The sequence below is a fragment of the Artemia sp. Qi Xiang Cuo genome, chromosome 4 (assembly GCF_049724085.1).
Source record: "Artemia sp. Qi Xiang Cuo chromosome 4, ASM4972408v1, whole genome shotgun sequence".
In the NCBI taxonomy this organism is placed as follows: domain Eukaryota; kingdom Metazoa; phylum Arthropoda; class Branchiopoda; order Anostraca; family Artemiidae; genus Artemia; species Artemia sp. Qi Xiang Cuo.
In genome coordinates, this window is record NC_142797.1 from 38,107,458 (window position 1) to 38,129,316 (window position 21,859).

The 21,859-nt window shown below is 35.1% G+C and overlaps 1 protein-coding gene across 1 annotated transcript; it reads left to right on the forward strand.

The window, feature by feature from the left end:
* The first annotated feature begins 5,668 nt into the window (after positions 1-5,668).
* Positions 5,669-21,412, forward strand: LOC148953090 (ras-related protein Rac1-like). Its single transcript, XM_089088294.1, has 4 exons — positions 5,669-5,905; positions 8,958-9,072; positions 14,984-15,101; positions 21,149-21,412. Exons 1-4 carry the CDS (start codon positions 5,790-5,792, stop codon positions 21,355-21,357), a joined length of 558 nt encoding a protein of 185 aa, XP_088944420.1. The 5' UTR covers positions 5,669-5,789; the 3' UTR covers positions 21,358-21,412.
* Positions 21,413-21,859: the final 447 nt, after the last annotated feature.

Genomic DNA, 21,859 nt, shown 5'->3' on the forward strand with positions numbered 1-21,859 from the left:
TATTCCTTAAAATCTTAATTAAATTTTGATTTCTTAAAGTTATAAAAGTGAAAACATTTAAAAGAATTTTTTTCAGTAAAGAACAAATTATATTTTGGCTTTAAGAAAGCATAGGGGTTTTGAACCCTACTCATATTAATGTCTGCTCGTTCTGAGTTTCATTCCGTTATTTATTTTAATTTCTGTTCGTTTTGAATTTCATTTATTTATTGACACTGATTTGTGGTAGTTATAGGCTTTGTAGATTATCTGATTCTATATTTGTTCATTTTGGTTTAATGGAGTTCTTTACTTTTTTTTTTTTTTTAAACTTATTTTTTTGAATTTTTTTTTAATTTTATTTTTGTTCGTTTTATATTGACATAGTCTTTTTAAGGGAAAAAGAAGATAATTCTTTGAATCCTTCCAGTTTTTCTTTAACAATTTATTGTTTGGCCTGCTGTTTAAATGCTAAAGAACCTCTTTAAGCAATTTTTAGCAGCAGTACCTCTTATGAAGATCATGACAAAAACAGTAGTGTTTGATTCAGTCGTACATGTCCTCTAGTTGACCTGATAAATAAAAGTTAATACTATTTAAAAAAAATCATATTTATGCTCTGTCACAATCTGGATACAACTACACTCTTTTGATTAGTATCGTCAGTTACAGTAACTGTAGAAGCAGCTTTAAATTAAACACACAGTGTCTTCTGGCTAGTTCAAAATCCACAGCCTATGAAGGTATGAAGGTGAAATTTTCAGAGAATATTTCTGTTGTACGGATCACAACCTGCCATCCGTATGCAAGTTGTCAAAAGGGCATATCAGCAATATCTTAGGAGCAGTTTCGTGTGTGAAATTAAAACTTATAACGGTTGTTCTGGGGGATCGAAACGCAACAATGCTGCAACAATTGATGTCTCGTAACTTTGTTTGGATATTTTTTAATGATGAACGCGGGGGGGGGGTGTTCGCTCAAATCACTTTGACTCTTATAAAGGGCACTATAACTTCCAATTTATAATCAAATGAGACCCATCTTAATTTAATACGACCAACCGTTCCATAAAAACCTTATATGCCCCCAGGGCATAACTTAAAGCCCTAGCCCCAGGGCTCTGGCAGGGGGTGCCAACCCTGGAAGCATTTTTATATGTTCTTTGGACTATTTAAAAAAAAATTGCCATCGCACAATTTCAATCAGATGCATTTGGTGAAAACAGAGGTAGTTGGGTGGGGGGGGTGCTACTTGACTTCCATCACTATTGATTCTTAAAAGGGACCTAGAACTTCCAATGTCAACCAAATAAGCAACCACTAAAGCTTATACAATCATCCCTTCCATAAGAACCTTAAATGCCCCAGGGGCATAACTTACAACCCTCGCCCTCAGGTTCTGGTGGTTTGTATCAACTTCAAAAGCCTTGTTATATGATATTTCCACTACTTTGAATAAAAGGACTATCTCAAAATACCTATTGGATACATCTCAAGAAAACACGACGTGTTTGTGTGTGTGTGTGTGTGTGTGTGTGTATGGGGGAGGGGGGAGCTGCGCTTTGATTACTTTGACTCTTAAAAAGGGCACTAGAACTTATGATTACAAATACAATGAGTCCCATCCAAAGCAAATACGAACACCCTGGTCATAAGAACCTTATATACCCAAGGGTAGAACATACAACCCTTTCCCTGAGAGCTGCAGGGGTGGGGGTGTCTTCCTCAGACATAATTTCCGAAACCTTCAACTACGATAAATAAAATTATTATCTCCAAATGTTGATTGGAGGTGTTAAGGCAAATGCTGAGCGTGGAGAGGAAGCTCTTTGCTCTCAAATCACTTTGACTCTTAAAAAGGGCACTATAATTCCCAAGTTTAAATCAAATAAGCCCCATCTGATGTTTATGCGACTGTTAATTTAAATAAAAACCTTATATGCCCTCATAAAATAGCTTAAAACCCTATCATCAGGGCGCTGGGTGGCTGTGTCATCCCTAGAGACACTATTTACATGTTCTTTGAGATATTTTGAAAAAAAATTGCTGTCTCATAATTTCAAGCAGATGCGTTTGGTGAAAGGAGGGGGTTGTAGAAGAGGAGGGGAGCTAAATGTGATACATTACTTTTGAAGTTTAAAAAGGAACTAGAACGTCTAATTTTAAACCAAATGACCCTCTTCTAAAGTTAACAACCATCCCGTTCACGAAAACCTTAAATACCCCCTGGGCATAACTTAAAACCCTTGCCCCTACCCTCTGGGGTTTGTTTCAACCCTAAAAGCCTTGTTATATGACATTTGGACTATTTTGAGTAGAATGACTATCTTAAAATTTCTATTAGAGGCATTTCGGGAAAACACGAAGTGTGGGGGGGGGGGTAGCTGCCCTCCGATCACTTTGACTTTAAAAAAGAGCACTAGAGCGCAGGGGTGGATCCAGGATTTTTAGGAAGGTGCTAAAAAGGTTGATCCGATAATCTTGCGCTAGGAGCAAGTTTAATTAAAGCAAACTTGCGTTAATTAAGTAAATTACACTACTTTAGACGACATTATGGGGGGCGCCTCCCTCGCCCTCCCCCTGGATCCGCCACTGCTAGAGTGTCTGATTACCAATCCAATGAGCCCCCTTCGAAGTTTATATGACCACGGTTTCTATAAAAACCTTATGTGCCCCCAGAGCATAACTTACAACCCTTGTCATGAGCGCTGGGGGGATTTCTTATCCTCAAAGATCTAATTTCCTGACCTTTAAAATACGTTGAACAAAATGGCTATCTTAAAATTTACATTGGAAGTATTTTGGGAAATGATGGGCTTGGGGAGGGGGAGGTCATTTGTGCTCTAATCACTTTCAACTAATAAAAATGGTACTAGTCCTCTCAATTTCCAATCGAACGAGCCCTTTTTGAAGCTCCTACGACAAAACTTTCTATAAAAACCTTAAATGCCCCAAGGGCATAACTTTTGACCCTTTTCCTGAAGACTATGGGGGGGGGAAGGTGTCATCGTCAAAGACATAATTTCTTGACCTTTCAATTACGTTGAACAAAAGGGCTATATCAAAATGTTGTTCGGAAATGTTTTGGGAAATGATGGGCGTGGGGGGAGAGGGCTAATATTTCCTCCAATATACATTTGACTGTTAAAAATGGCAATATCCCTCTCAATTTCCAATCGAATGAGCCCTTTTTGAAGTTTTTACGACAACGCTTCCTATAAGAACCTTCCATGCCCGAAGGGCATAACTTACAGCCTTAGCCCTGAGGGGTGTGAGGGGGGGGGATTGTCATTTTCAAAGACTTAATTTCCGGACCGTTCAACCACATTGAACAAAATAGCTATATTAAAATGTAGATCAGAAGTGCTTGGGGAAAATATGAGCGTGGGGGGGGGCATTCGCCCTCCGGTCTCTTTTGACTATTAATAAGGGTACTAGCCCTTTCAATTTCCAATTGAATGAGCTTTTACGACAACACTTTCTAAAAAAAAACCTTATATGCCCCCAGGGCATAGCTTACAACCTTCACCATGGGGACTGGGGGGGGGGGGGGTTTGTCATCTTCAAAGACATAATTTCCAGACCTTTAACCTACGTTGAACAAAGTAATAATAATAATAATTTATTTTTAACCCATATCATATACAACAATGATAATTGTTGAGTATAACGAAAAAAGTAGATAATACACTACATGAGTACATAAAACTTAAAAACTTCACAAGAGCAGAGTAACCAAAGAAAAGACAAACATTCAAGATACAAAACACGAAGGAAAGAAATGGCTAACTCAAAATTTTGATTGGATGTATTGGGGGAAATGGTGGGCGTATCGACTATTAAAAAGGGCACTAACCATTTTAATTTAAAATTTAATGTGCCTTTTTTGAAGTTTCTACGATAACGCTTTCTATATCTATATCTATAACTATATCTATAAAAACCTTATATGCCCCCAGTGAATAACTTACAACCGTTGCATTGTGGGCTCTGCGGGGAGTGTTATCCTCAGAGACATAATTTCCGGATCTTTCAACTACGTTGAACAAAATGACTATCTCAAAATTTTGATGGAATGTGTTTGGTGAAATGGTAGTCGTGGGGTTAGTTGCCCTCCAATCATTTTCAACTATTAAAAAGGGCACTAGCCCTTTCAATTTCCGATCGAATAAGCCCTTTTTGAAGTTTCTACGACAACTCCTTTGATACGAAGTCCCCTGGTCTAAAAAACCAAAAATGATACATTGTGCCACCATCGTTCTCTACTTAGGCAGTGATATTGCACTGTCTCTGATTATTTTATTCCCTTTTAATTTTACGAGTTTAAATTGTTTTTGACATTTTTACTGATTGACATTGACCTTTTTATGGTATATATTTTTTTATTTTGTTTTCCCGACCTGCCATTTTTTTCTTGCTTGTTGTTTGTTTTGGTTCTTTTTTCTTTTTTATTGATGCTAAAGTTAAAATTCGGCCCATTTGGGCTTGTGATAGCCACTGTTCAGTAATATACCTTATCTTGCTTCTCATTCAAATCCAACGACTCTTTGTTTTGGCGAAATAGCTTCTGTTCGTTTCAAGTTTTTAATGCTGCGCCTTACTTTCGGTTGAAAAGGCTCGCTTTATTTTACATTTAATTTCTGACCGTTTTTCAAATCATTCCAGGATATCCCTCCTCCCCTCGTCTGAAATTTCCCCTGAAAAAATCCCCCAGGATCATTCTTCCCAGCATGAAAATTTTCCCTTAGATTTACCCCCCCCCCCCATATAAATCCTATATAAAAATATATTTATGTCTATATTTTCTCAATAACAAATGCTATATATAGACAAAGGACAAACTTCCTAGCTTACAGCCCAACTTTTCAACTAAGCTGAACCGAATGGCTATATCAAAATCTTGCAAATTTTCTTAGGCTCGTAGCTTTTGATGGGTAACATTAAACTCACTGAATTCCATGTATTTGGAAAAAGCGTAAAAAGCTAATATTTATGTTATATTAATTGTCATCGAAATTGTTTTTGAACTTCGTTTACTATCGGGCCGAATCACTCTTTACTTACAGTTCGTTACCAAGAACAGGTTAGTCCTTTTCTCCAAAATATGCAAGATTTTACCAGATTCGACAAGATCAGCTTGATTGCACGATTGAATTTTACTTTGTTATTCCTTTTCATATGTTCAATTTTCATTTGCATAATTACTGTCTTTATTTTTTCATTACTGTCACTTTGTAGGTCAATCTTCCTGTTTTTTTTATTCTTATTTTATTATTATTCTTTTAAATACGTATCGTCCTAGTGTATCACAAGTCTTTCGCGCATTGGTTTGATATTTCAGCAGTTGGAGAATGGCTCAAAAACCTTTGATTTTGATTCATTTGAACTGAAAACCTAATCCACATGGATTTCTGTCATTAGTTTCTTTCCAATTTTACCAAAAAACAATTCTGATACTTATACCGTAAAATAAATCTCGCAATTGCTTACTGATTACATCGGATAATAAGTCAAAGATATATAATCATAGCCTATAAAACGCTAAAAATGTTTCATCCTTTAGCAAATGTGGTCAACACTACATATCCCAAACACTTTCTAATTCAATTCAGTTTTAAGTAAACACCTGTGCGGTTTCCTATTTTCCGGCAAAGTTCAAAGTACAATATTTCTTATCAAAAATACTAAGGAAGCTATCCAGTAACCACGCGTTGCCTAATGTAACGTCATCAGATAAGATATTTAATACTTGGAAACGTTACAATCTCAGTCTAATATATATTTTGATGAAAACTCATGTTTTAACTTTTTATGGCTACTGGAAGACCTCTTAAGGTTACTGTAGTTGGGGATGGTGCAGTTGGGAAAACGTGCTTATTGATGTCATATACGACTGGGTCATTTCCTACAGAATATGTACCAACAGTGTAAGTTTTCAGGGTTTTTTTTCTCAGAAGTAAGGTTTCAAAGTATATCTTTTATTTCTGTTTTAAGGAAAATCCTTAGCAGGTCTGTATTATTCAACACGCTGGTATTGGACACAGTCCAGAGGGTTATCCTTTCCTATATGCAAGCTTAGTCTGCAACCTTGCGGCCAATCTTTCTGTGTTTAGCAATAAATCTTTTCATACAGTATTTATGTGGTAACAATGTTAAAAATCTTTATCACTGGATAATTTAAAAAACTTAAAATAAAGTATTGGTTAGGAAGACAACCCGTGATATAAATCAATTTAAATAGGATATATTATAGGATGGTCCCACGGCCGGACGTCACCAAACGTTTGTCCCTTAACACATCCTCATTAGAGATGAAACTATACCAAAATATAAAATTGTGCAATATTCAAAAAGGACATTTTTGTGTAGAAAAGGTCTTTTTAGCATTGCCTCCCAGGGTGGCGGATCCAAGGGGGCAAGGATCCCCCCAAGATTTTTCTGGCACCCTCATTCCTTGCTTTTTTTGTTCTGTTTCACACTCTTTAAAAAAAAAAAACATTCGTCGATTTGGTCAATTATTGGTGCCCTTTTTCACAATGCCACCGCCTCAAATTTTGCTTATTGGTGCCCTTGTTACATTGCCCCTCCCAAAGATTTTGCTATAGATCTGTCCCTGGCCTCCTTTCCTGATAAATTTCCTCCTGACGCTGTTGGTACACAGTGTTTGTAAAACCTTGCTTCGAATCAGAGCTTTATTTATCAGCCAATTTCATTTCTTAATAGCATTTTAAAAATATTAAATAAAAAAACAAGTTTTTTTTAACTGAAAGTAAGGAGCAACATTAGAACTTAAAACGAAAAGAAATAATTCAGTATATGAAAGGGGCTGTCCCCTCCTCAACACCTCGCTCTCTACGCTAAAGTTTTTTATTGTTCTAAAAAATAGAGTTATGAGAAAGAGTCAAACTTTAGCGTAAAGAGCGAGGGGCTGATGAGGGGACAACCCCTTTCATATACGGAATAATTTCTTTTCGCTTTGAGTTTTAATGTCACTCCTTACTTTCAGTTAAGAAAACTTGTTTTTTTTTTTATTTAATTACTGGACGTTTGTAAATTAATGCAGATTTTGATTTTGGCTCACCATGCAGGAATAATTGAAATGAAATTTGCATATTAGTTTTACTTTTTTTTTTGGCTAAATGGCTTTGTCGAGAGTTGTTTAATTTTATTTCTGTACGTTTTTAGTCATAATAAATATACGTAACTTACGAATTAACTTACGTAACGAACTTCTATATTAATATATTTTTATTATGTATATTAGGGGGTTCGTCCCCCTAGCAATACCTCGCTCCTTACAGTAGAGTTCGATTTTTTTTTTCCAATTCTTTAAGAATGATCCCATAATCACAAAGGCCGTTAATTAGAATAAATACCTCTTATGAAAGTACTAAAAAAAACGTTAGCTTAAAGAGCGAGGTATTGATTAGGGGGCAAACCCAATCATATACGTAACAGTTTATGTCCGTTTTAAGTTTTGATGTTGAAAGTTTTCAGCTGAAAAGTTTTTCAGTTGAAAACTTTTTTTTTAATTTAATTTCTGACCGTTTTGTTAAATAATGCTGGGAAATCTGGCATCCCCTTCATAGCAATGTCCCTTCTCCCATGAAAACTTCCTCCATGGAAAGATTCTCACACGTAACACCCCCCCCCCCCCCAACTACCCCTGAAAATGTCTGTATACTTCCCAATAACCAATACTATATGTAAACATTGGGCAAAGTTCATAGCTTGCAGCCCTTCCCCTGGGGACTGTGAAGGGTTAAGTCATCCTCAAAGACATAGTTGTTATTTTTTTTTCCGACCGTGCTGAACAAAATGGCTATCTCAAAATTTTTATTGGGTGACTTTGGGAAAACATGAGCGTGGGAGGGGGCCTAGTCACCCTCAATTTTTTTGTCACTGAAAAAAGGCACTAGAAATTTTAATTTCCGTTTGAATGAACCCTCTCGCGATATTCTAGGACCACTGGGTCGATACCATCACTTTTGGAAAAAAAACAACAACAAATAGACAAGTATGCATGATCTTTCTTCGGACAAATAATACAAAATTCCTCATTTTTGCAGATAGGAGCTTGAAACCTCAGTAGTAGGGTTCTCTGATAGGCTGAATCTGATGGTGTGATTTTCATTAAAGTTCTATGGCTTTCAGGGGTTGTTTCTCCCTTTTTTCGAAAATGAGTCAAATTTTCTAAGGCGCATAGCTTTTGATGAGTATGATTAAACTTGATTAAATTTACATATTTGAAATCAGCCTAAAAATATGATTCTTTTGGTGTATCTATTGGTATCAAAATTCCTTTTTTTAGAGTTTCGGTTACTATTGAGCCGGATCGCTCCTTACTTACAGTTCGTTACCACAAACTGTTTGATACTTTTGGCAGCTCATATTAGTTGTAGCCAAAGAAAGTTCTGAATAACCAGTAAACCAGATAATACGCAAGCCAGAATAAAAAAAAACTTTATGAATCTTATTATAAAGTAGCAGCAATACAGCTTTATTATAATAAAGAGTTACTGAATGACTTTTCACTGTGCCCGATAGGATAGTCCTGAAAAGTTAAAAAAACAACAACAATTCCTTGGTTAAATATAAGGAAATTTTTCAAGATAATAAATTCTTGAGCTTGCGTCCTCAAATGACTTTTACGAAGCTAAGAGAAGCAATTCTTAACAAGGAGTCTTAAAAAAGAATCTAAAAAAACTAATAAACATCCGATGATGAAAGCTGATCATAGTCTCTTTATTATTTCTCCTTAGGATAGAACTGTTCATCTGTCTGACGTTAAAGCTACACCTTAATTGGCACTTTTATCCTATAATGACCATCTAAGGAAACTTCAATTTTGACAAAAACAACTGGGTTTTAAGAGACAGATAGCATGGACTATGAACGTATTTGTTGTATTACAATACAATATAACAATACAATATAAGCCAAGGATACAATATAACTTACTTCATTTTATTTTTTTAGATTTGATAACTATGCTGACACTATTACTGTAAATGGATGTCCATATCACTTAACACTTTGGGATACTGCTGGACAAGAAGATTATGACCGCCTGAGACCTTTGTCGTACCCAAATGTAAGTTAAAGGCCACAGTTAACTCTATTTAGATTCTATTATAGTGCTACCCCAGTAATGGACGCTCCTCGTAATCTTTGCAGATAATCCTACAAGTAAGTGGAATTTCACAGCGAGAAGCGTTGCAAAAATTATAACAGTGTGAATTGCTGCTAAAAAAAAATGAAAGAACTTATCCGATAAAGAGCAATTAACGATGGAGGGGAATGTGAGGCCATGGCCCGAAAAGTGTCTGAATAATGTATTTAGAATTCATGAGTAATCCCGACACCTGGAGCTCTGTACCACATCGTAGATCCATTTAATTGTAAGGCTTAACTCTACACTTAGCCAACCTCTTTTGAATTCAAACAATTCTATGATCATTGAGGATGTGTTCCTAATTAGTTTAACTCACTCAAACATCACAGGTACAAATGGTAATAAGATGGTTGAATAGCCATCCTAGCCGAGTGGATTGGTGCGCTGAATTTAAGATCCTTTTGTCCAAGAGGGCAAGGGTTCGAATACTGGTGTACCCAATTACTTGTTTTGGGACGGGGGTCAGTGTCGTGACTCTGTAAGCTCAGCCAGAGTCGACCCAGATCTAAAGGGGTACCTGGAGATAAATCTGGGGAAGATAAACAGGAAGGGTGTGCGAAGGCAAAGGATGGTTGACCCCCAACCCGCCATTGCACTTCCTGCTGAAGGGGCAAGAAACGGTTATCCACACCACCAATGGGACTGTAAAGTCCATTGCCACATTCTTGCTTTTTTTTTTCTTCAGTTGATAGAAGAGCATCGCCAAGAGTAGAAAATTGTGCAGTGACTGTAATGGGTCCAAGGTTGCATACAGCCTCCATTCAATTGGAGTTCCCAGGAACTTCTTGCTGTCCAGTAGGTCAGCTTTTTTGTTTTTCGTAGATTTGAGAAATAAATTATTTGTCTCTAACCCGTACTGTCAGGACTTATTACTTTGCTTGAGACCATAACAACCTCAGTTATTTTAGCAGTAATAAAATTCCAGCATGGAATGTTAGAATGTTGAGACAACTATCCATTGTACTAAATTTTTAATTGGTGAATTCAGACCTAGAATTAAAATTGTTAGGAGTCTCAGAAACTCGTTTCCAAGGGTTGGGAAACTCCGTCGTCTTGGAAAGGCAATGTAAAGTTTATTTGTTCGAGTAGGAAAGATGGGGTACATAGACAAGGAGTAGGGTTCATAATGAATAAGGATGCTTGTACATCTTGCTCAGAGTGGAAAGATATTAATATAATAGAATTCTTGTTGCTCATTGCTTGACCTAACAGTGGAAGGTATCAGTCATAGTGGTGATTGCCCCTGTGGAACCGACTGACGGAGGCAATACTGACTCAGATTAATTTTGTGTACAGTTACACAGTTAGGTTCTAGAGTTTTCTGTTAATTATAGAATTCTGATACACTGAGAGTCATTAAAACGAAGAAATTGTTTTTGTTTTTTTTCTTTTGTTTAATAAACTACATTTAATTTTTTTCCATCATTTCTGTTTATTGGTCTTTTTGTTTCACTTTTGGTTCACTATGTACCACCATCTAATTAAAATTTTGTTTCATACAAGTCCTCTTGGCGCAATGACTAGCGCGCTTGAATAAAATTGAGATTAGACAACTTTCGAGTAGAATTTAGTCATTTGCGCCTCTCTTGGGCCATTTTTTTAGTTATGTTTTTCCAAATATGGTATTTTACTAGATGGCTTCAATCCCGGAGTTGGTGAAAAAAAGGGTTAGATGGTATCCCAGCTTAGGTAAATTTGGTATATGGAAAGAAAATAGTAATAGAGATAGACTACAAAACTTGGAGGCACAATAATCATGGCTGACTAAGCAAGCTACTACCTTAAACTTTGTTTTCATCAGAAAAAGCGTAAAACAAGGATTTATTTGTTTCATTACGCAGTGACGAATCTTCCCAAATAACAACTTGAATTTCTGCTCTGATACAGGCTGATAGGCCACCACATTGCTCATTCTTTCTAGTTTCCAATAATATTTATAGTTACAAATACGCAGGAGACACGATAACGGGAAAACTTGAAAAAAAAATATATTAACTGTCCTGCTTACTCAAATTTATCAATATATTAAACTTAGAATTAACTTAGAAATCCCAATGTCTGTTTTTTCTATTTGGTCTTAATATAACAAACATCATCGACTATGCCTAAAAAAAAAAAAAAAAAAAAAAAAAAAAAAAAAAAAAAAAAACTACTATTGCAACTAAAGGTAAGGGTATGAAGGCAAAAATTTTAGGAATATTGAAACTGTACTGAATTAAATCAAAACACACTATTCCCGCATAGGTTGCCAAGAGGACGTATCAGTAATGCTTCAGGAACAGTTGATGGAATTAAGTTGTTACTTTCAGCGTGTCAATTATCAAAAGGGTGATAAAGCAATATCTCAAAAACCACTTACATTATTAAGTTAGACCTTTAAGGGTAAGTTTTTGTAGATTTTGAATTAGCCAGAAGGGACTATGTGTATGCTATTAATACTACTACTACAGTTACTGTAACTAATGATGCTAAGGGTACCAAGGTGAAACGCCTAGGGAACGTTTAGGGGGAGTTTCAATCAAACGAAACAAACGTTTAGGAGGAGTTTCAATCAAACGAAACAATTATATGCATGCAGGTTTTCAAAAGGGCGTATAAGCAATATCATAGGCAGCGCCTATCATAGCTATTAATGTCGTTGAAACTTTTAAAGAAGCTAAGTTGACTGGAAATTAAAAGTTCTAATATCCCTTTGAAGATTCAGAAGTGATTGGAGGGCAAGCAGCCCTACGTCCAAGTCCATTAATTTTCCAAACACAAATAATCAAAATTTTGAGATATCCATTTTGTCCAGCATTGATGAACAGTCCAGCAACCATGTCTCTTGGTATATTGGGTATGTCTACCCGCCCACCTCCCAGTTGTGCAATCTCCCCAATATGCTTTAAAACTAAATGTTGTTTTGAAAATAAATTAAAAGGCCCTGTGTGCATACTGGTTGCCAATAAGACATCTCAGCAATATCCCAAGAACTGAAGGTATTAAGTTTGCACACAGGGCCCTTCTACTTTTACTCCTTCTGCTCTTAAAATTTAACTAAACCAAAAGAGTGTATCCTGGTTTTCAAAGAGCATAGATAGATTTTTTTGGGAACGGTACTAAGTTTCATTTCTCAGGTGAACTTGGGCAGGTACAAAATTAAATTAGAGAGTACTATCTGTGTCAAGATTTTTAAAAGGATGTTTGTTGCCAAAAAATGTTGAAAAAGTTTCTCCGACATATAAATAGCAAGCCAAACTGCAGATTCTTATAGAAAAAAAAATACAAAATACTATTTTCTTTTTCCATGAAAAACATTATGTCAATAAAAAACGAACACAAAATAAGTTTTTCAAAGAAATGAAAAGAGTTCCATTAAACCACAGCTGAGCAGAAATGAATTCAAATAATCTTCCAAGCGGAAAACTACCACAAATCCCCATCAATAAACAAATGAAACCAAAAACGAACAGAAATTACAATAAACAGCCGAGTCAAAATAAAAAAAAGAACAGAAATTAACATGAGTAGGGCTGGCAACCCCCATATCATCTCAGGACCACAACATAATTTGCCCTTTACTGAAAAAAAAACGAAAAAATGAACGTGGAGTGTCAGTTTAATACATATAATATGCTGATATTTATTCCTTAAAATGTATTTTGTTTTCATTAAAGTGCAAATTATTTTCTGGTCGTGAGAGGGCATGGGGGTTGCAAATGTAAAATTGAGTCGCCAAATAAAAAGTACCATAGTACAAATACACAGAATTTCCTGTAGGAATTTTGGGGAATTCCTCCCGTGTAAAGTTTCTCCTGGATAGTCTAACCCCCAGAGACTTCTCTCCCAAAGCAAAATTTGCTCCTTGGAAAATCTCACCCCCTCCCCCAAGAAAAAAAACATGTGTCTCTCTACTTCCCAATAACAAACACTACGGTTTATGAAAACAATCGGCAAATTCCATAATTTAAAGCCCAGTGGCTTTGGGGAATCATGTGATCTCCAGAGACATAGTTATTGAAACTTTCAACTATATTGAACAAAATGGCTATCTCAATATTTTGGTCGGATCACTTTGGGAGAAAAGGGAGGGGGTGAAAGGCGGATTTTTTGCCCTTCAATCTTTTTGGTCAACTGAAAAGGGCATTAGAACTTCATATTTCCGTTCGAATGATTCGAATGATTTCTCTCCTTCACCTGATTTCTCTATCTTGACCATTGGTTCAATAGGATAACCTCTGGAAAAAACACACATCCATGATCAATCTTGAAGAAAAAAAAAAACATAAACTTCAACATTTTTGCAGATGGGAGTCATCTATCGTTTTTGCACTTGTCCAGCTCACAGTTTTTGGTTATTTTTCCTAAGTTTTTGAATAACAGAAGCTTGGAAAAATACAATTTAATTTTGAATGGGTTCGGGGCTCCCAATGTTATTGCTTAAGCATCATATAAATTTAATCTGTAACAACAGGTTAAGAAATCTTTCTTCCTGCAAAAATTGTTATTTTATAACAAATTTTAGAACAAAAAATTAAGGCGTTAAGTTACAAAGGCACTTCCAAAGGTTAAGAGTCACTTAAAAGATAAGTTTCAGCAAGAAAATTTCAACATAGTACTTTTAGCCATTCCTAATATGTTGCAGGTATACCTTTTTTGACAACCTGGATGCACATAGTGTCTTTTTATTTACTACAACATTCCCCTCCAAAATTCCCTGTAAGTGTCAATTAAATATCCTTAGAAGTTCCTGAAATAATGGAGATATGCTCTTTTGACAACCTAGATACACTTGTTGTCTTTTGATTTAATTCAACATCCCCCTCAGCATTCCCTGAAAGTTTAAAATTAATAAAATTATGTGTTGCTGAGATACTGTTGATGCACCGTCTTGACAATCTGAGTGCACATAGCAGCTTTTGATTTTGTTTAACATTCCTCTCAAGATTCCCTGAAAATCTTACCTTAATACTCTTAGCCTTTCCTACGATTTTGCAGACACGCCATTTAGACAACCTGGATTCAAATGGTGTCTTTTGATTTAGTTGAACATTCCACTCAAAATTTCCAAAAAGTTCCAACTTGACACCCTGTTCTTTTCCTGACAAATTGCTCATGTCCCTCTTTCATAATAAAACAATTTTTTTGAGGATTTTTGTTGGCCCTATCGACCATTTATAAAAAAAAATGGCTGTCTTAAAATTTTGATTGAATGTCCCTGGAGGTTATGGAAGAGGGGTAGTAAAAAAAAGGGCGAGAAACGGCTTTTGTTTGCCCTCTAATTATTTTCATTCTTTAATCGCCCTCTAAAGATTTTATAACCACCACTTACAAATAAAGTCACTCTGGGGAAAAAAGATAAACAATAAGCCAATTTACATTTAAGGCTTTTGGCTCATTACTACAGGCAGTGCTAGGGGGCTGCCTTTGATATAACTCCTTACATTTATTTGAAAAACCTGTTTAAGAAAATGCCTATGAAAATTAATCTGTTATAAAAATCTGAAAGTGAAATTTTATTAAAGTAGACCTCTGTTCTATTACAGTAGGTCTGGTGTGACCCCAAATGAAAAAAAAAATCCAAGGGTATGGGACTCTAAAATGCAAAGAATGGTGTTATCAGGAGACGAAAGTTCTTTCGTCTTAGGAATACAACATTAGCTGGTTGTTCTTTTACATAAACCGTTCCTGTCTATAGCTTTATTTTTTTTTTTTTTTTTTTTTTGACAGAATGACATTTTCTTATATGCTTTTCAACAAAACCTTAGCTGCCTAAAAATACAACCTTAGCTGGTCATTCTTTTAAATAAACCATTCTTCCCTGCAGCTTTATTTATACTTTTTTTTTCAGACAGACGTATTCCTTATATGCTATTCAATAAAAAGCAGAACAACTTATGAAAATATTCCTTTAAAATGGATTCCTGAGGTACGACACTATGCACCCAGCACCAAAGTTATTCTAGTTGGTAAGGTACCTCTTAAAAATATTATTTTATTTTTGCATTTTGATATTGCAGATACGGTCCAAAAAGTGGAAATGGACCGCTATTTTCCATGATGGCTGCAAGGTTTCCCCTTTTAGGAAACTATTTCCGCCTAATTTCTTAATTTGATTTGATTAGAAAGGGTGCGGCAGGCCCCCTGAACAGATTATGACTTATGTCCGATCTTGATGAAAATTATGACATGATATTCAACATGTCTGAAAGGTCTATAAAGGAGGATTCCATTTCAAGCTTCTGCCTCCAAAAGACACAAATTCTTGTATTTCCCCAAGATGGCTGCGACTGGATTTGTGCTTAATTGTTATATTTCCCACGAGGGTTATTATATTGAATCACTGGTCATAAAACATCAGAACACGGTTCATTTGAATGAAATAGAAATTGTTTATGCCCTTTTTGGGTTTGGACAGAAACCTTGCCATAACAATGAGGCTATTTCTGACATTTTATACCGCGAAATTTTTTTTTGGCTCTGATAGAGCCCAGACATGATAACAGTTTATTTTGCATGGACAGTATATACTTAGGGGTGAATGCACTGCAGGGCGGTAGTAGGACTTCTGAAGCTAGAAGGTTTCATAAACCGGTTTTTAATAATTCTGAATATTCCCTTGATAGTGTTTTGGCACTAGCTAAGCCAATATTATTGTATCATGGTTGCAGCCATAGCTGCAACCTAGTAAAGAGTGAACACCAGCCCATAGTAACTAAAATTTAAAAAACGCGTTTTGAAAAAAACTTGCCATTTGACACTGATTCACGAATGGTAACTTGCAAGAACTTGCAAGAGGTTTGCAAGAACACCTCCTGCGTGTTCCTCCTTCAGGCCTCCTTAATAAGCTACACAATTAAAGTCTTACAAACACAAATATATTAAATTAGATTATTAGTGGCGTGGTTCTGTCAGTATAGCGCTGGACTTCAAATTAGATTATCATGCGTTCGATTCCTCCTTGGATTTTTTTTTTTTCAATCATGGTTTGTCCCTTCTTATCATTACTTTTTAGATAATCCACTATTTTTGCAAGTTTGATGCACTCATTTTTCAAAGCATATCCCGGGAAGACTCATTTGAAAGCTATTACTTATATCTATATTCTTCTTATCAATTTTACCATTCATAAGAGCCATATAGCACTAAAAACGGCACTTTTTGCGCCACTTCTTAAGTGGAAGAGTTTGGAAGCATAAAATGGTACCATTACAATAATTATGGTCCAAAGCCCTTAACTGGAGGTTTATAAGAACCCCTCATATATACTCCCCTCCAAACCCTCTTAGTAAGTTTTATAAATCGCCTACTCATATTAAAAGTAGAACGTTATTGCGAAGACAAATTACCTAAAACTAAAAACTTTTCAACTAAACATCTACCAAAACTTAAGCTTGATTGATCAACAGTTTTGAATTAAATCTTCAAACTTCACTCTGCGATGAAGCCTGTTTGCTAGTTCTAATAGCGGTAATTGATGGGAGCGAGCGTCCTTGCCCCTTAGTTTTTGCTCCTGCCTAGGTTTCGAAAAACGCCTTTTTTTTGGTCATTTCATTGAAAAGGGCACTTTTTTCATTTGAAAAAAATGGGGAAAAAACGAAAAGTGCACTTTATGGGAATGTGCTATCAAGTCAAATTTATAAAAAGTGATTAGGCATAAATATAAGCTTTTAAATGCACCCTTAAACAGCTCCATAAGTTTTCAACTGAAACTAAGGAATGACGTTCAAACTTAAAACGAACAGATATTATTCCTTATAAATAAAAAAGATCATGGAAGCGTTGTTTCTACATTAAATTTGAATCAAAAACGAGCAACGATTAATCTAAAAAAACAAAGTTTTTCCAAGGGAAGTAAAGAGCGAATTTGAAACTTAAAACCGACAAAAATTAATGCTTCACAACCTATCTAATATATATCAATAAAACTAGTACAAATAAACAAACTAATTATGTTTCTCTTTGCATTTAGGAATATAGAGAACTAGCGCTTTACTGAAAACACAAAATAATATAGGAGTTTTCGTACACCAATTAAGTAAAAGCAAACCAATTAAGGACACTTTTTACAGAATAAAAATATTATCAATCCCTTTTAAGATAAAGCAACAATTCCTTTTAGGATTGTTGCTTTATTTTATTTTTTTTTTTCTCGTTTAATTTGGTATCACTTCTGCACGATGGCTCAGTTCAATACCTGGCTGTCTTTTTGGTTTTAAAAAGGACATGTCATGATTAGTTTGTTGACAAGTTCGAAGTAAAGCCATCTTGATAGCATTAGGATTAGGACTGTAGACTATTTTAGAATTTGTATCACAGCTTGAAGTTTACTATTGTATAAAGAGAAATAACCGAATTTTCAGAGTTCATGTTATGTCTTATTTGATCTTCATTTCAAGTAATACTAAAGCATATTTCTTACAATTAAAGATCGTTTATTAACCACTATGTTTATTGACCGTCTTCAGCTAAGGAGAGGCTATTTTAAATATTGTAAATTCCTGCTATATTTACCAAGGTGGTACAGAAATCACAAGATTATTTCTCATTTTGGACTTATCGACCCTCTAGTGCTTCTTGAAACATCGCTAAGGACCTGAGGACCAATACTCTGAGGAAGATATGTGCCAGTGACCCCCTCACTTATTTTTTTCCAGATTGAGATTTATAAATATTTTTCTTATTATTTCCTTGTGTATAATATTATTTTGCTTTTTCTGTTTTACTCCGCATTTATTTTATATTGCGGGTTATAAATAAACTGACTTACTTACATAGCATTAGGATTAGGACTATAGACTAGCTTTAGAATTTGTATTATAGCTTTAAATTCACTGTTGTATAGAGAGAAATAACCGAATTTTCAGAGTTCATGTTATGTCTTATTTGATCTTCATTTCAAGTAATACTAAAGCATATTTCTTACAATTAAATATTGCTTATTGATCACAATTAGTATTATAGCTGGCCAGACCAAAATACTACCTGATAAATCAGTCCAATACCTCTGTATGCTGTTCAATGACTTTGTGGCTATTAAAAAAAATATTTAATTTTACGCTTATGTTTTTAAGATAATTTTAATTGTATATGGAAAGTTAATGATGTCACAACTGGTGTAAAAATAGGAAACGCTTTATAGGTTAGTTTATTGTTGTCAGGCTACATACTCAATTTTGACTCCCAAACCAATATTCCTGTTTTTATACTTGATTTTTGTGTTTTCAGTAAAGCGCTAGTTTTCTATAATCCTAGAAACTCAAGGAAACATAATTAGTTTGTTTATTTGTACTAGTTTTACTGATATATATTAGATAGGCTGTGAAGCAATAATTTTTGTCCGTTTTAAGCTTCAAGTTCGCTCTTTACTTCCCTTGGAAAAACTTTGTTTTTTTTAGATTAATTGTAGCACAAAATAGTAGATATAAACTCTACCCTATCACACAATTTGCATTTGTTTCTTATAAACATAACGAAAATTTAAAATTTCCGTTCAAAACATGTATTATTCAATAGTTTATGACTATTGGCTCAATATAAGTACCCCTTCACTCGTGATGCCCGTTTCTTATTGGAAAAATTGTTGTTTCCGAATAGAAAGACTTGAAGCCTCCCTCTTAAAGTTCCTGAACGTTCTAGATTTCTTGCTCGGGTAGATTTCGTGTAATCTAGGTAGCAGCAGTGCTGAAACCTAGGAAAAAGTAAAGCTCAACCCATAGATGCTGAAGCTTAAAAACAAGGTAAAAAAGAAAATAGTGATAGGCATTTGCCTATTGCGACTAGCTTGGAACTGTGAAACGAACATATAGTTAGTAATTATACAAAGAATATTGTTCGAAGACCGGTAAATATGACATTATATCATTGACATTACAACTTTTGAAAACCTTTAACTGGAGGTTTACCGTTCTTCATTTTGAAAAACCAGCAAAATCCCATTTTTGCATGGGTAGAAGCCATGAGTCTCCTTTTTTTTCTTGTTCTTGTTTCTCCAGGGGCCATTGTATTCAACCAGTGGTCGTTCAATATTGAAAGGATTTGTTTGACAAAGAACCCCAATATCTAGCGCCCTTTGACGAAACAAAATGCACCACAACTAAGTGGTGTTTTATGATTTTGCACCGCAAAACAAAATTTGTCCAAAATTGGCGTATAAGGCTATAGAGCGCAAATTTCGAGAAAGTCAATTGATTTGTAATTGTCGAAAATCCCCAATCGGAGGTTTACAGTCTCGCGTTCTCGGAAACCAATGACAATCTTGTTTTACCATAGGTAGAGCTTCTGCTGTGTCCACCTTTAGTTTTTCTTTTCCCTGGGGTAATAGCGTGGAGCCAGAGGAAGTAGATTATCAAAATAGACTTCATTTGAACTGAAATTAAAAGCTCTAGTGCGACTTAAGTGTCACGAAAGGGGTTATCCTACAACAAAGTGCTCTTTCTGCCAAGAAACAATAATTTTGCAAGAATATGTCCAAAATACAGGTCAATGAAATTACTCAGATGACCAAAGGATAAAAAATGCAGCCTCCCCTAAAAAAACTACTCTCCCCCATAAATCTTAAGTTTGTTCCCGTTTTTTTCTTACAAGTCAGTATTTTACCGTCCTGACAGATTTTTATGCTAAGTTTTATTACCAATTGTTTTGTTGTTGTTTTGCTCTTTTTTTCAAAGGGGTACTAGGGTGTTCTGAACATTATTTGGTGTCAAATTGTTGCTATGATAAATGAGTATAAAAATAACGCAAACCAACAAATCAGTAAACTGTTTTTTAGCAATAGCGAACGACTATCCATTTCTTAAAACGTACGTAGCCTGCACGCAAGGTGGGCTGTCTCTCCCAAAAATGAAATTTAAAACTATCACACCTTCTCAATAGTTTTCATTAGTCTCATTCAAATTGTCAGGTTGTGTTCTTTTAAATCAATCCCCCCCCCTTTCTCGGGGGAAACTAATGTGAACGAGACAAACAATAATACCCCACGGGACTGTAAATGGACAATGGGACAAAAAATTAAATACTTGGCTTTTAGTCAAAATGCCTTGGTAAAAATAGCATTTGGATGTACAGCAATGTACAAACATTGCAGCTGTTTGCAAAGATAAAGTTAATTGGATAAAGATCTTTTTGCAGGTTTATTATATAAGAGGAGTGGAATAAATTGTGCCGGCTTAGTAAGAGTAGCGTGTCTCTCATGTATTATTTTTTTTACTGGCCTCATCATATACACCGCTTGGTCGTAAAAGCCTTGAGACCCATTGAATTGCAAATTAAAAGTTTTCGTACTTTTTTAAGAACAACTTTAAGCCAATCATTTAGTCACCTTTGAGGGGTTCATAACATCCATTTAACGCCCTCTTCTACAACTGGATAAAGAAAAGGCCCCCCATGGTATTAGATCAAATTCTCGATATAGCCGTTTTCATTAGAACAGTTTAAAGATCCAAAAATTTTGCAGTCGGGTATGATATGGAAGACGTAGTCCCTCGGGCAAGGGCCTGGTTTTATAGTAATAGCCCATATAATACGCGGGCTTCGGAGAAGTAGCATAGACAATGTAATAGATTTGAATTTAAGAGCTACTTGTCTTCCAGATTTTTTCTCTGTGGTGTCGTCATATAGAATGGATGATCGTAAAAATCTGGGTAATTCTCACATGGTTATAAATTGAATATCTTACTATAAATCTGTTATAAATCTGAATATCTTTTAATACATGTGGATACGCTACTCGGATAACATTCTGCCAGAGAAGCAGTCTTTGAGTAATTTTACATAAAAGTCGTTCTTAATTGCTTAGGCTCAACTTAAAAATAATACTAATGGCACCCTGGAAAATGAACCTGAGTACCAGATTTTCACATAGAATATAAATAAAATGAATTTTTATATTTTACAGCGTAAGTCATAAGTACGTTCACGGTCGTGTCTTGATATACATTGTCCATCTCCGGTTTTAAACATATTATGGCTGTTTTGCAAAATAAAATGTTTTGAATGATTTCTACTTTGTTTGTAGGAACAATGAAAGATCTTAGGACTGAGGAAAACGCTTCTAAATGCTTGACATATAATGAAGGAAAGAAGCTGCAATCAAAAATCAAAGCTGACTACTTCATCGAGTGCTCCGCACTTACACAGGAAAATTTGAAAGAACTCTTTGAAAAAGCCGTGAGCATAGCATGCAATCTTGAGAAAAAGAAAAGCAGGACTTGTAAAATATTGTAATTATAGTTTTTTGTATTTGAGGAGTGATTTACAGCAATATATATATTTGTTTTTTTTTGTTGTATTCTTATTTTTTGTTTTGTCTCTTCTTCACAAATCAACCCACATAGAATAGCTGAATAGGAAATTAATAATTAAAGATTATTACTGATTAATGGAAATGCACGAACTACAAAAACACAAGAATAGATTATGCAAATTTTGGTGAGTTTATTAAAAAAAAAATGATATGGTCTACGTAGTTTGAAAACTACATACATACATTTCTGTAATGACCATCCTGCAAAAGGTTTGCCATACGGATCACTGGATAATGATGACAGTACGAGCTAACAAATAACAACTTTCTTGAAGCTGAAAAGTACCAGATCCAGTTTGAGCAAAGCAAGGTATCCTCAAGTCGGGTACGCGTAGCAGGGTTGTTACTAGCCAAAATGTTTGGGGGGAGCAAGGGATATTACCGACTGGTTAGTCATTTTCACCAACCGTTTTTTTCAATAAT

What these genes read in the sequence shown, in the direction of transcription:
- LOC148953090 (XM_089088294.1), top strand. Translation starts at nt 5,790, where the DNA reads ATGGCTACTGGAAGACCTCTTAAGGTTACTGTAGTTGGGGATGGTGCA. An exon ending in ACAGAATATGTACCAACAGT is followed by an intron (nt 5,906 to 8,957) that starts GTAAGTTTTCAG and finishes TTATTTTTTTAG; the next exon opens with ATTTGATAACTATGCTGACA. An exon ending in CACCAAAGTTATTCTAGTTG is followed by an intron (nt 15,102 to 21,148) that starts GTAAGGTACCTC and finishes CTTTGTTTGTAG; the next exon opens with GAACAATGAAAGATCTTAGG.